Here is a 15,062-nt window from a genome sequence, read left to right as displayed (position 1 = left end):
ACTGTAAAGGTTTTGAAATTTGTCAAACATCTTTTAAACTCCGTATCATGAGAAAAATGTTTTGTACAATTCAAGTAAATTAAAAAAATAAAATGACTATAAAAGGGTTTAGATGTAAAAGTGAAATAATTGGCAAGTAATAGCTAAATTGAATGTTTTGCTACGATTACAATATGAGATGATTCGGTAATAAAACAATTAATCCAAACTGAGAAAACAAAATAAAATTGTTGAATATGTTGAATTAATAATAACAATTCTTGCATAGAAGTGTGTGTATAAAAAAGTTACTGTTCCACCAACAGCTATCCATCAAAACTCTGAATACGACGATACTGGTACGACGATGATATGTAATGTAAAAATCAAATATTGTAGAGTCTTTGTCTGATCGAAGGTGAGAAAATCTAGATTCTACATGTAGAGGCTATTCCTACTCGAGATAATACAATTGTCTGCGTGAAAAGTATTAACCTTTATGGCGATTTAGCAATTAAACTTTAAGAAAAGCCGAAAATAAAGGTTCACAACAACGCAAAAAAGCCATCGTTTTTCATAGCGTTAATAGAATATAATCACTAAATTCTAATACAGAGAGAGTCTATTGTCGATATCGTTTTGTCGAAACCAAATTAGCCCTAATACGTCGAGGACAAAAAAGCATCGCATGTCATGAAGCTAAAAGAAATTCATAGAGTTGTAATTATGCGTCATTTTTGTGTGAAAACGGAAAACGACGAATAGGTTAGGTATAGAGGCGCACTAACCGGAGATTCCTGTTAATGCGACCTAGCGGTGAAAGAATAAAGCACAGAATAGCTCTACCTTTATATAAGGCGCATGGCTCATGCCATCAAAAAAAGTAGCGGCTAATAGTCTGAAAAGTATGGTACTCTATAAGGTGGACACACACACAACGATTGCCATTTATATAGTAGATATGTACTAATATATAGTGCCGATGAAAATCAGTGAGTGAGTCAACTTCCTACCTTAACACCAACTATAGTATCTCAAACATATTTTAGAATGTTTATCAGAGTTGTCAACTTCAAATCAATTCTTTTTGATGAGTTCTTTAAGAAATTATAAAAACATTAGAGGAGAGAATCACTCAATCTTACTTATCATCTTACCGATAGAAGGAAAGCATCTCAAAGCAAACTTCTCAACTATGTGACCTTCCGTGTAGTTCCAGGTCAGTATGATATCACTTCCAAAGGCTTGTGCTTTGAGGGCTGTAGGCTGAGAAGGTCCTAGTAGAATTTAAAATACAGTAATTTAAAATACTGTACGTGAGAACTTGTTGTAACTAAAATTCAAATCGAAGACCCCTGTTTTTAGATTTAGCACTCTCCATTCAGATCTATCATTACTTTGCTTCAAGTTGTTATATTTCCAGCTGTTTATGTACTTAATTATACTGTTTTCTACTCTTTTAACATAATACACCTAGTTGACTCTGCTATGAGCTGTACTACAATGTTACTACTAACATTTGAAACAGACACTGATTAGTTCTTACGTGTTGTGAGAGTAGCTAGGGGACCCGGTGTTCCAGCATCACCAGTTTCAGTCTCAAAGGCTTTAACCCGAATATCATAGCTCTGTCCAGGTGTTAAGTTGGTTATAGTAGCAGTAGTTTCATTAGTCCTGTTGTTGAAGGAGTTGTTCAAAGTCTGCCCTGTTACAGCATGCTGAACCTGTGGTAGCAGAAAGATTTAGTAATCACAGTTTTTTACACCCAAGTGGCTCTACTAAAAATTGAGTTACTTTTTAAAATAGTAATATGAGAATAAAATGTGGTAATGGCAGCAAACAACACACAAACAGCAGCATCACAATATTTCACAAAAGATTTAAAATTTAAATAGTAATCAATAAGTGTATAATGACTGTTATTTCACATCTTTGATACTCATGTTCAGTGATAAGCACAGTGAAAAACAGTGATAAATATGTAAGTTATTGGTTCTTTTAAAACATAACTGGAAGGTATTTAGGTAAGTCCACTTATGTGGAGCTTAAAACACTTACGTAGCTAAATACATTCAAATTTTGCAAGCTATTCAGCAGTTTATGGCAGGAGTAATTGTTGTCAATGGACTACTTTAAAGTCTACAGTTTCAAGTAGAAATGAGTTTTTTGGAAAAATCTGAACACAAAAAACAGAAAGGTACTTGCTGAATTTGGTGTTTGTATAATGATTTGTTGGAGCATATGAGAAAAATGAACTGACTAGTGTATTCTCCATACAAAGAACAATATTAAAATTAAGAGATGTTACGGTTTCTACTCACCATATAATAGCCAGTAGCATTTCCTGTCCAAGAAATTGTCAACTCTGTTTCTAGTGGAATATCTATTGCTAACGCAACAACCAGGTAACCTGTAATATAGAAATGACAGTGAAATCAAATGGTCTGGTTAAAACATGTTCTGAGTTAAGTATATAGCTGCAACATTATACACAATGCTAATAATGTCCTTTCATTGCTATACCCTGTGTTAATAATGTAGATACAATGTTATGTTCAGGATGATAATTTAGCTACTACGTATATTAGACTCAAGGGGCATCATGTGGCTGCAAAGTTATACATAGTGGTAATGGATTGACCACAATGCTATACACAGTTATAAAGATGTAGCTACTATGTCACACACAGTGATGGTGATGTAGACAGAGTGCAACAGATGTATCGAGTCACAACAATAACTTCATAGGTGGGCACATCTGCACTACAATTTACTAATATCTTTCTGATGACTGACATTAAACTGTGCTCTTGCTGCTTTGAACGATAGACTCGTGTTAAGCTCAAATACTAAGGGGAAAAACTCCAACAGAAAATGTGGCAGTTTTGTGGAGTACTAGAGTAGACAACATATATAACCATCTTCACTCATTTTAATAGTTAACAAAGCAACAAAGAGAAACTGTAGCACTGAGGAAAATAGCCAGGCTAAACAACTCTTGTCATACAGACTTAGGAAAACAGGTAGAGGGCATTCTTCACCCTGCTACTTAAATCAAAACTACGAAGCAATAAAATATGGAACAGAAAAAATAAATTCATGGTATGAACTTCTTACTTCCTTAACTAGCCAGTTATTGAGAACCATCAAAAGGAATGCATTAAATCTGGAAAGAGAGAAGTTTATTTAGTGTAACAGGTGAAAGGATTGCTGACCAAATCAGGCTAAACAAAACACATAGGCTGGTGTCTGAGATTATAGTTGAAGTTATAAAGAGTAAGGTTTTTGATAGGACACTAACAGATAAGGCTGAGGAATTCCAGGTACAAGGACAAGAGACACAAGAATAAATTGAAAAAGAAGGTAAGAATGAGATTAAAAATGATTAAAAGTAGATGATGATTTATTTATAAATGATAATTTAAGTAGCTGGAAGAGATATAAAAATGAAACAAGGAATATTTGAGGAAGTTGCCACACTGTTGGAGAAAAAAAATACAGGATCTGAGAAAAAATGTAAACGAGCATTCAAAAAGTATAACAGCAACGGTGTTCAGGTTACCGAAGGATAAAATAAGAGGCAAAAAAAAGCTGAACAAATCAGTGAGTTGTTTTGAGTTCACCAACGAAATGAGAACCAACGACTTAATACATGCTGGAGCAAGCATAGTCTTAGAATCATGATTGTTGCCAATTCAGTTAGAGAATAGATTAGATGAACACAAAAGACTGGGAGTACAGGCTGAATAAGAAGTTAAGTAATGGGTGTAAATATTTAGAGAATTAATGAATGAAGTACAAATATAAAATAGAAAGAAAAAGGTTCGAGACAATGAATGATAAATAAAGCAGGAACAGTGTGACAGTAACACAGTGACAATATAAGACAACTCCTAAAGAACTAGCTGTATGAAAATGGTTAGAAAAGATTTTGTAGAAGCTTAAATGGGAAACAACGTAGCGGTGTACTACAATTTAAATTGGATGCAGCTCTAGCATTTTGAAGGAGAACCTAGGTACTCATTATACACATAAGGCTGATTCAGGATGGAGCTCACATTTAACCACAGATTGACTTGGAAGTCAAAGCAGCCAGTCAAGGAAAACTTCTTAGAATACTTAGAAAATGAGTATCGTGATCGGATTGTACTCAAGAATAATGGTTAAAAGGATTTATTGCTTTAAACAGCAACCTTGTAATACAACTGAATGATATACTGAGAAAAGGTAGACGACTGAAGTGGATGATCACAAGAAGAGCAGTTCTGTCACCAAATAACCATGAGAAAAGGTAGACGACTGAAGTGGATGATCACAAGAAGAGCAGTTCTGTCGCCAAATAATCATGAGAAAAGAAAATGTTCAATCAAACTATTTGCCAAATAAATTAATGTCTAAAATTAACACAAATTAAGGATATCCTTAGAGTCTATGACTAAGATAACTAATATACTTATATATCAGTTATCATAGTCATACAGACTAGCAGTACATAACAGTTATCATAGTCATATAGACTAGCAGTACATAACAGCTATCATAGACATATAGACAAGTAGTACATAACAGTTATCATAGTCATAGAGACTAACAGTACATAACAGTTATCACAGTCTTAGAGACTAGCAGTACATAACAGTTATCATAGTCATAGAGACTAGCACTATATAACAGTTATTATAGTCAAATAAACTAGCAGTACATAACAGTTATCATAGACATAAAGACTAACAGTACATAACAATTGTCACAGTCATAGAGACTAGCAGTACATAACAGTTATCATAGTCATAGATACTAGCACTATATAACAGTTATCATAGTCAAATAAACTAGCAGTACATAACAGTTATCATAGACATAAAGACTAACAGTACATAACAGTTGTCACAGTCATAAAGATTAGCAGTACATAACAGTTATCATAGTCATATAGACTAGCAGTACATAACAGTTATAATAGACATATAGACTAGCAGTACATAACAGTTATCATAGACATAGAGACTAACAGTACATAACAGTTATCACAGTTACAGAGACTAGCAGTACATATCAGCTATCATAGTCATAGAGACTAGTACTACATAGCAGTTATCATAGTCATAGAGACTAGCAGTACATAACAGTCATCATAGTCATAGAGACTAGCAGTACATAACAGTTATCATAGTCATAGAGACTAGCAGCACATAACAGTTATTATAGTCATAGACAATATCAGCAGATGACAGTTATCATCGGCATAGAGACTAGCAGTACATAACAGTTATCATATTCAAAGAGGTTAGCAGTATAATGACTATAAGGAAGCAAGTAAACAATACGTTAAATCTAATACTGCAGCGCTAGGTGGGTGCTAAAACTTTCATATGCAAGACTGATTTAGTATGAAACTTATTTCATACTTGGATCACTTGTTGATTCTATTGTGGTGCTGGTATAAGATTCAGATGAGGTGGTGCTAAAATCAGCTGGTGTTGTATTGACAGAAGGTGACGTAGAAAATTTTTCTGACATAGTGGTCGTTGTAATAGTATTAGGATCAATTGTTGATGTTGTTGCGGTGGTGCTAAAGATTTCTGTTGATGTGTTGGTAATAGATTCCGTTGTGGTGACATCTAAACCAGCTTGTTTTGTATTGTCAATGCCTGCTAGATTAGCAGAGGTCATTGTGTTGGCAGCAGTGGGAGAGATGTCATCATTAGTTGAATTGGTTGAAGGTGATGAGTTATGAGTGCTATTTGACTGAACATCAGCTTGGCTTCCATTAGAAAAGGATGAAGAGTTGTTATTTTGAGCAGTGGATAAAATTGAAGAGGTTGTCATCATCATAGTCTTTGTAGTTGATGCGGCAGCCATGCTGAGTGCAAGCATGAGCACCAGCACTTTAACCTGTAACACCAAATCATTTAGAGATTAAGAACTCGGGTTAATCTCTCTTAAACCAACTTTTGAGTTGATTGTGGGTGTATTTTTAAGTTTGTTACTATGACAGCAGTCTTATATCACCCGTGCATAAGGGAGCCTTATTTAAACAGAGATATCGGCTTTTTCTGATGTTCAAATTTACAGCTGGATTTAAAATATTTTTTCATTTTTCTTGACCTGTAGTCAAAAGTAGTGAGTTAGTTTCTTTCAAATCAGCATAAAGGCTGTTTTTAATTCTAGGTGTAAATTGATAATAATAGAAGCCTAACATTTAACCATGTTTAGGTTTTTAGATTATTTTCGATATTTTGGTTGACAAACTTTGAAATATCAACTGTGGTGGTTTATAAAATAAGTGATTATTATTTCTGGCACTTTCGATTTGGCTACCAGTTAGCAAAAGATTTCAACAGAAGCTACCTCAATATACAAAAGCTACATGCATGATAAATGAGGCACTCTCACTCCAACATAAAGCTTATGTAGCTCTATGTAACTGCTAGAAGTTGAACTGTTTAAAAAAAGAAAACAATGTTTTCAAAGCAAAAAAACAGAGCTGTTGCAGAGGTACTAGTTTTGGCTATTAGAGTTACTCGTAAAAAAATGATTATTTCCGAAGTCAGCATTTCCTCACAATGAGTTGAAATCTGCCATAAAATGAAAAAAGCTGTTTCTTTGGTGGTTTTACTCTAATAGATGACAAATTGTTTATCATATCTATGCCAAGTCGTATTTTAATTCTGATTTATTAAAAAATGCTCCTTAATCTCAGCGTTTGACTAAATTATATAAACAACGTTCACTTATAGCCAATGTTATGCTGTTTCTATTTGCTTTCAACCTGAATTTAAAGCAGTATTTATTTTGTATTCATTTTTGTTTATTAGTAGACTATCACAGAAACTTTACATAGAAATATGTAAGGATCTTCAGTCTATCCATGTTTTCTGTGGCACTTTAATACAATCGCAAGGATTATAGCTTTGAAGTTATATAACAAATTAGAGCAGCAATACACTATCTACAGAATAAACGAAGCAACTCGACACAGAAACTCTCTTTTCTTCTAGTGACGGAAGCCATCAAACTTCCTGTTAGAGAAACGCTATAGCGATTAGGTGAGTCATAAGCTTCTAGTACTTGTATGAGAAACTCTACTTAACTGGCTATAAAGCTCTCAAAGTCAATAGCTAACACAAATAAAAATGTTGGCAATATCCCATAACATGTACTCATCATTGGATATCAACTCGTAAAACATGAGCCTTCATTGTTATTACCACCAGTTACTCTTTAAATATATTTTCAAACGCAAATTTTCAAAAACAGGGAGTTCATTGAAGATGTCATTGTAAGCATTGATATCTCTATGTTTACTTTTCTCTTCAAGACAACCCACTCACTAGCTAGTCATAGCAGTGGCTATGCTGTTATAAGTGTTCAACAATGAAGAACAAGGAAACATTTCTTTCTATGCTCTGACTGAGGTAATTTCATCAGCATTGTACACCAGAGTGATACAAATATTAGTATAAGCAGTTGGTTTATTATTGGTCTCTCATTTCGTAGCAGAAAAAATAAATTTTAGGTATTATCATAATTTCAGTGCAACTTGTGTGATTTAAATATAGCATTCATATGAACTTGTTCAATGGTATATTATCAGGTCAGTTTTTTAACCAATAATAAAATCAAGTATGACCTTGAGTATGTCAGTTCTGTGTTTCGTTTGAGCTAAGGCTACTATTATGTGTGAGCTAGGGATACTATTATGTTTGAGCTAAGGCTACCATTATGTGTTCATAATGCAGTTAATCAGAAGGTTTGAATCACCCATCAGATTAAAATGGCGAAAACCAGCGAGTCTGGCGAAATTTGTTACTCAGTAACTTAGATAAAATGTTTAATGCAGAAGATGGAAACGGCTCTTGTGAATGACGCATAAAAAAACACCAAGCAAGTTATTCCATTATAAACATTTTCGACAATTTATTCATTCCTATTTTGAAAGTTTGCTGCTAAATGAAATATGAGTAGGCAATTCCTTATCTTGTTTAACAAAGCGTCTACTTTGATCTCCAACACATTAATGTCCATTGAAATGCTTATAACAAGATAACCTAAAGGGAAACTTTCAAACTTACGCCATCCACACAATGGATACATAGTATATGTTTGCGATGCTTTGATGATTGCCTTAAGAAGCATGATTTCATCAATCGAATCTCACAAAGACACAATCATTGTAGAATCTATTTGATTTTCTTAAATCGGTGGCTTTCTTATGAAATGTTTTCTATCTTTGAGTGCATGAGCTCGGTAATAGTCCTAATTTTTCCCTTCAAACACTATCAAGTTCCTTTTCAATTAGAATTTTATCAGCATTGTACACCAGTAGTACAAATACTAATATAAGCAGTATGTTTTCTACCAGTCTCTCATTCTATAGAAGAGTAGATATCTTTTACGCAAAAACCATAATATCAAAGTAATTTGTTAACTTAGTTATAGCGTTCATATAGGAAAGTTAAATGATATATTATAATGTCAGTTTTCTAAGCAATGAGAAAACAAAGAATGACCTTGAGTATATCAGTGCAGTTGTTCAATTAGGCCTAGGGCTATGCTTGCCTGCATTGATGATTGTCTTTAACAACATGATTTTGTGAATTGAATCTCACAAAAACACATCTATCGTTAAACCAGCCAAATTTTTTAAAGAACACCTGTTATATCTTTAAATTTTTCTTGAATGCATGAGTTTAATAGTAGTCTCAGTCTCCCCCTACACGTGATATTAAGTTCATACTTATGTAGGATTGTAGTAAATTTAACTTTGCACAACTTTAAATTTAAAACCAGAAATTCAAACTATAAATTATCACTAAAATATTAACTACTACTAACCCTAGGATAAAAACACTCAGTAGTTTTTAGGTAAATGAGCTGACTGCTTTTTCAGCTAACAAACCTCTACCTGCATGAGAATCAGCATATACCTATTAAAGGAAAGCATAACTCCTATAAAGGATATAATTAAAGCTTAGACTATTATAGAATCTAATTTGCAATGCAACTTGATAATTATTTATAGCTATAATACGTACGCACTTTTAGTTGTAATGCATATGGAATGCACTAATAGTTATCACACTTTTAGTTGTAATGCATATTAATTGCACTAATAATTATCACACTTTTAGTTGTAATGCATATGTATTGTACTGCATTATTGCAACCATCTAGTAATATTCTATTTACACAGTGACTGAGGCTAGACCAATATAAACACTATTGCTATGATCGAGGCACCTGATTGACAGCCAAAGGTACGAGCAAGCATTTGGCAAACATACTTCTTAGTCATTATTGAAATGCTAATCGATTGTCTCTCTGGTTTGTGAGGCTGATCATATCTATGTTATCCATACGTGTTCACAATATGGTAGCAGAGTGAGGTACATTGCGCTTTCAGGCTACGATGGACCTGTTATACAATTTTTTCGCCTTGCAATATAGAATGCACTGATTTTTTGCCTTCTATACAAAATATTTTTGTCATCTGAGATCAACAAATATTTTTATCAAAATTCAAATTTGGCAGTCAGTGTGCTGACTAGGTCGGAATAACAAATATGCCGATATGCTATTCACCGAAACCTCTCTACTAACGAGTAAAAGAGATGCAATGCTCGATATCACTCAGTTTGGTGATATTCATTACTAATCATTGTCAAAACGAAACTGGAAACAGAAAAAAGATGAAATTTTTGGGAGGAAAAAGTTTAAGTTCGGTAAAAGAGTTAAAAATACATAATAAAACTTAGCTTCAAGTAATTGTTTAGTAAACTAAACTTGTTTAAGTTACATTCAACGTTTATATTATACAACTGCCTCAAAGGTAAGAATGCCCTATAGTATGTACAGCGCATATTTCATTGTACCCTTACATTTTGTTGCATAATCACTATCACTAAATTCACTATCACTTCATAATCTCTAAATATACTAAAGTTACTGAAGGTAACTATAGTTACTAAGGTTAACATATTATTCTGTTACTAATTTTAAATATGGGCAGTAAGTATATCAAATTTTGATTATTTTTACCAGGAAATGTTTGCATTAGATATTTGCTATGGATTTCTATACTCCGCTATACAAAGTTTTGCTTTTCGATGCCAACACTGGAACGAATTAAAATCAAATAGCGAGAGTCCACTGTAACTCTTCCTTCGCAGGTGTTAGTAATTCACAATAGGGTCAGTCTAAACTTTATGCTCCTCAAAAAATGAGTTGAAATTGACCAACAATTATGTTTGGATATATCTACAAGTACCTGAGCTGACCAGTGCACCGAGACGGACCGGAACATCAGTTGTAATAACTATCTGCGCACTTATAAAAAATGTTGGCTGATAGGTTAGTTTAGTTGCTAGAGTGTCTGTCTGTAAACCCAAAACTCATGAGTTTGAATCCAGCATTATGCAATTTTAATCCCAACATCTACTCGTGGGGACAAACAGGCACAGGTCTTATTATAGTAAAGATTTGTTTCGATATTTTAACCTTGCAAATGTTGGACAAACTTATTTGAGTCATTCACTGGAACAGAAAATGTTATTTTCTCTCAAATGAACGCATAAAGTTTTTTCAAATATGAAGTATAATCTCTGCTTGACTATGTGCAGCGAAAGTTATGCAGGTTTTAAGAGCTGCACAAGCGATGACCCTGTAGTATTGACTAGTCATGCCTGAACCCAGTGGCAAGGGAAACATGCTTGATGGCATTTGTGAGAATTGAACATCAGCTTCCTAGTCACAGATCTGGCCCTTTAGACCACTAGGCCATGACTGATATAACTGTGAAAGCAGCGGAGTTTACCATTACAACATTTATTTACTTGTACTGCACATGTACAACTCCACTGTATGCGCATTAAAACGCGTATGTACTACTTGTCAGACTAAATAAAGGCCAACATAGATTGATGTAAACACAAATGTTCATTGAGCGTCATCTAGTCATTGTTGAAGATTTCATGCTCGTGTTTTCATGACTTGTTCTTTTGTTACTAATGTTTACCTTGACTGTATAGTGGTCAGGGCAGTTCCTCTACCAGCGTTATTTAACCGAGTTTTCTGTTATTGAAAAAGCAGTGCACAACTAGCCAATGAGAGACAAGTTATGTAAAAGACCACTCAACAAACACCAACATGCTGGATGCTGCACCCCGGTAAGTGTGTAACTCATCACTGATAAGTGGCAGCAAGTGCAGTCACTGCTTATCGCTTACACTTTCAACTTACTTTGAAGTTTCACTTTAAAACAAAATTCTGACGCAACCTGATTATGATACATTGCATATTTATCTAGTAGCGGTAGTTACAGCGCCTTTCAAACTTTCTTAGTACAATACTAGCAGTGGTTTGATATGCAAGTTTAAAGGATATCTAGTGTTTAAGTCATAGACTATGTTTGCAGAGGTTCTTATTAATAGCCTCAGCACCTAGTTAAACATCTCATACTAAAAAGAATGTTTAAACTATTCCACTGGCTGCATCTGTTATAGCAGGCATCTTAAAGAGGACACAACTCTTTATAACAGCAAAACCGTAAACAACTACATGTAATTTGGAGCAACTACATAGATTAGCTAACAGATAATATAACAAACAAATTTGCAAGTTTTCAGTTAGCTTTTAACTGAGGTAAAAGTTCATAGATGGTTTCTATCTGAAAATAGTAGTTTAGGCACTTTCTAACAATAGTGTGAAGCTACAATTACAGAATATTAGAGGGTGTCAGTCTCAAATCAGCTGAGCAAAAGAACTTTGTTAAAATGAAGCGGCCTGCACTTTCACAAATCAAACACTTGGACATGTGCAACCTGATGAGACAAAACCTGTCTCTACAAGAAATCAAATCTGGCATTCGTGTTGGATAGAAGAGTGCAATACAATTCTAGGGCAGACAAGCTGCAACTAACAAAAAAAATTATGATTGAGCAATCACTGAGCAGAAACTATCACTGACCAGCTTCTAGGCTTTATAAAATACATGTAATAGAGCCTCAATGAGTTATACTGAGAATGACATAGTTTAATCGCTGTCATCACACAAAAGCTATTCACTTCTCATCGCGTTTGGTTTTCATCTTAATAAGTGGTTGAACCTGAGTGCATAGAATAATTTGTTTTTCTAAAAAACAAAGCGAGTGCTCAATGGAGCTTGTCAAGGCTCTATGATGTTTATGCATACAAAAGTTGTACAGATTATCAGATGAGTTACTCGATATCAAAGAGGAAGTTGTTCAGGAGATATGGCGTTAGCTAGGTACACCTGAATTCTCTCACACACTACTCTTCATCACCTCTTATTCCTGTAAAAAGGCTTACATGGTCGCAGTATGTCCTACCAAGTTATACTATGTACAACTTAGTAGGATAAACTAGGGCTATATACAAATTCCTCAAAATGTGATAGGGTACTAGTATATCCTCCTCGAATTGTCTGCTTCAAGGCTGACAGAGTACTAGTATATCTCCCTCAGTTACCTACTCCAGGGATGACAGGGTACTAGTAAATCTTTCTAAATTGCCTACTGCAGGGCTGACAGGGTACTAGTATATCTCCCTCAGTTACCTACTCCAGGGCTGACAGGGTACTGTTATATATCTTTCAGTAACCTACTCCAGGGCTGACAGGGTACTAGTAAATCTTTCTAAATTACCTATTGCAAGGCTGTTAGGGTACTAGTATATATCCCTCAGTTACCTACTTCAGGGCTGACAGGGTACTAGACTAGTACCCGGTCAGCCTAAGTGAGATATAAGCAGCCTCAGAGATATACTAAGTATATCCTCCTCAAGTTACCTACTCCCGAGCTGACATTAGTATATTCCCCCAATTACTTACTATATATAAAGTGTAACAATTCTATGTACGTACTCACAAGTTAAATCTGGTTTAAACAAAACACTCCTGTTCAGAGAAAGAAATAAATTTTTAACGTTAAAAGTTGTTAAGAAGTTGGCTTTCTAATGACATCTACCAGTTTAGCCACTTTACAGACATGTCAGCCTTATAGAACTTGAATTGCTATGGAAGCTATACATAAATTTACCTTTATCTACCAGCATGTAAAGTATGGCAGGCCAACTATACCACCAGCTATTTTTACATGAAAAGATTTTGCTTTAAAGTAGCTACCGGTCTAGAAAATTCCGGACCAGCAGAAGGTAAAGGGTGTTTGCGCCCTGAGTTTTTCTAACGCATGTATTCTATTAGCTTAGCGTGGCAGCTATGAGTTTCAACTTTTATGTCTTGTGTTTTCTTTGTATGAATGTTTGTCCCTTGTAGATTGACATTTAACTGTTCAGTTAGATTAACCATGTACTTTGCTAAGCTTATTGCAAATTAAAAACTATTAAATTGAATAGAGTTTTGCATCAATCATCTTATAGTTTGCCACAAGGCTAGCAAACAGCAGCAAACAGAAGTTAGCTATCGGTTTAGAAAATGCCATACCGTACCAGCAGAGTGTAGTGGTATTCGCAAGTTGGGTACCTTTAACACATGTATGTTCTGGTAGCTTAACATGGCAGATATAAATTTTATCGTCATGACTTTTTCATTAGATATTCACCCTTTCATCAATCATGAAGTTAGGATGTATATATATCAAACACAAAATATACTCAATTCAATAGAGTTTAGCCTTCCTCATCTCCTCATATTTCACAAAAGGCTTGCGAACAGCGGCAAATGAAAAGTTGAAGTTTATGTAACTCCATAATGCAATCAGTAGATTATAAATAAGTATGAGACATCTTAAAACTCGTTGGTTGCAAGGGTTACTTTCTGATTCCAAACATAGAAGCTTTGTTAAATATTCTGTGTTTTTTACCGAAATGCTAAACTCTGAAGTACTTACCGCAATCTGAGCAGAAGCCATCTTTTTATCGGATTCACAGCGCGTACCAGAGAGTTTTCAGCATTATCTGTACAAGGTTTTAATAGTCGTGTGAGCCTCCCTTCAATGCATACAAGGCGGCAGCTGTCAATGGCAGCAATGAAGGAAGTTATGGAAAAGGATTGCTTAATGTTTACACAAGTCTAAAGGAAACTTAGCGAGCCAATCATCTGTAATCATTACTTATGGTCCTTTGCGTAAACACACAATGAAATCTCAGTAGTTAGTGCCTTTTCAAATGATCCACTCCGTATCAATATGTGCCCAGGTCAATTAGAGCTATGAATACAAGAAGGTCCCGGCATTGATCACGTATTCCTACACTGCATGAGACAACAGCTAGATGGAGCAAATACATACAGAGCATATTAATAAATGTCCCAATTTGATCAATCTTTGTCCATTTAAATAGTTTGCAAAACTTTCAACTGTTTCTATTACAGGTTACTTCTTTGTTGCTTTAAAGATGGTCTCCATTTTTTGTGAAAATTTGAAGCTTTCGCTTTTTTGAAAAATGTATCAGATTTCAACAAAAGCCGATCTTGTTTTTATAATTGGAGATGGATGATATCCTGATGCATAGCTAATGCATGTCTTTCTTTCATTTCAACGGTAACAGTTTAAATAGATGACCTGCTATGGTAACCATTTAAATAGATAACCTACTATGGTAACAATTTAAATAGATAACCTATTATGGTAACAATTTAAATAGATAACCTACTATGGTGATTGTTTAAATAATTACAAACATATGAGTATTTTTTACGTTTGACTTTTTAGTGACTAGGTCATCTTACTCATAATCACAAATATAATTATTGTGTTACTAAATATATTGATATTTGACTTTTAGCTGTTGTATCAGCATGGGCTTCAGATCTTGGTTTTAGTGTTTACTTCCATTTGTGCCAACTCAGTTTATGGCTGGTAAGCAATTAGCCAAGTCTGTCCAATCATATTTCAGTATCTATATGTTTGTTTGTTTTTGTTTATTTTCTTCTAAAATATAACTACAAAAAATAATATGAAGAGTGTTTCTTACAGTATACAAGAACAAGAAAAGTGGGGAAAAAATTTCACTCAAGGGAGGTGATGGTGAGGTCCTTGTGCGCAATAGCAAGGCTAAACAAGGCATGGAACCTGAAAGTAGAGTCAGCAGAAGCCTGTCTAGTT

The 15,062-nt window shown here is 34.4% G+C and overlaps 1 protein-coding gene across 1 annotated transcript in view; it reads right to left on the bottom strand.

The window, feature by feature from the left end:
- Positions 1–13,868, bottom strand: part of LOC137408098 (mucin-21-like) — a 71,137-nt gene extending 57,269 nt beyond the window's left edge. The window contains exons 1-5 of the mRNA XM_068094492.1: positions 13,848–13,868; positions 5,388–5,874; positions 2,301–2,389; positions 1,526–1,703; positions 1,137–1,256 (exon numbers count right to left, since the gene is read on the bottom strand). Of these exons, the coding sequence (XP_067950593.1) occupies positions 1,137–1,256; positions 1,526–1,703; positions 2,301–2,389; positions 5,388–5,874; positions 13,848–13,868 (895 nt within the window). The remainder of the gene's footprint in view (positions 1–1,136; positions 1,257–1,525; positions 1,704–2,300; positions 2,390–5,387; positions 5,875–13,847) is intronic.
- Between the last annotated feature and the right edge of the window lie 1,194 nt (positions 13,869–15,062).

This window comes from Watersipora subatra, chromosome 11 (assembly GCF_963576615.1).
Source record: "Watersipora subatra chromosome 11, tzWatSuba1.1, whole genome shotgun sequence".
In the NCBI taxonomy this organism is placed as follows: Eukaryota; Metazoa; Bryozoa; class Gymnolaemata; order Cheilostomatida; family Watersiporidae; genus Watersipora; species Watersipora subatra.
The sequence above is the reverse complement of the archived record's forward strand: the minus strand, read 5'-3'. Positions and strand labels throughout refer to the sequence as shown.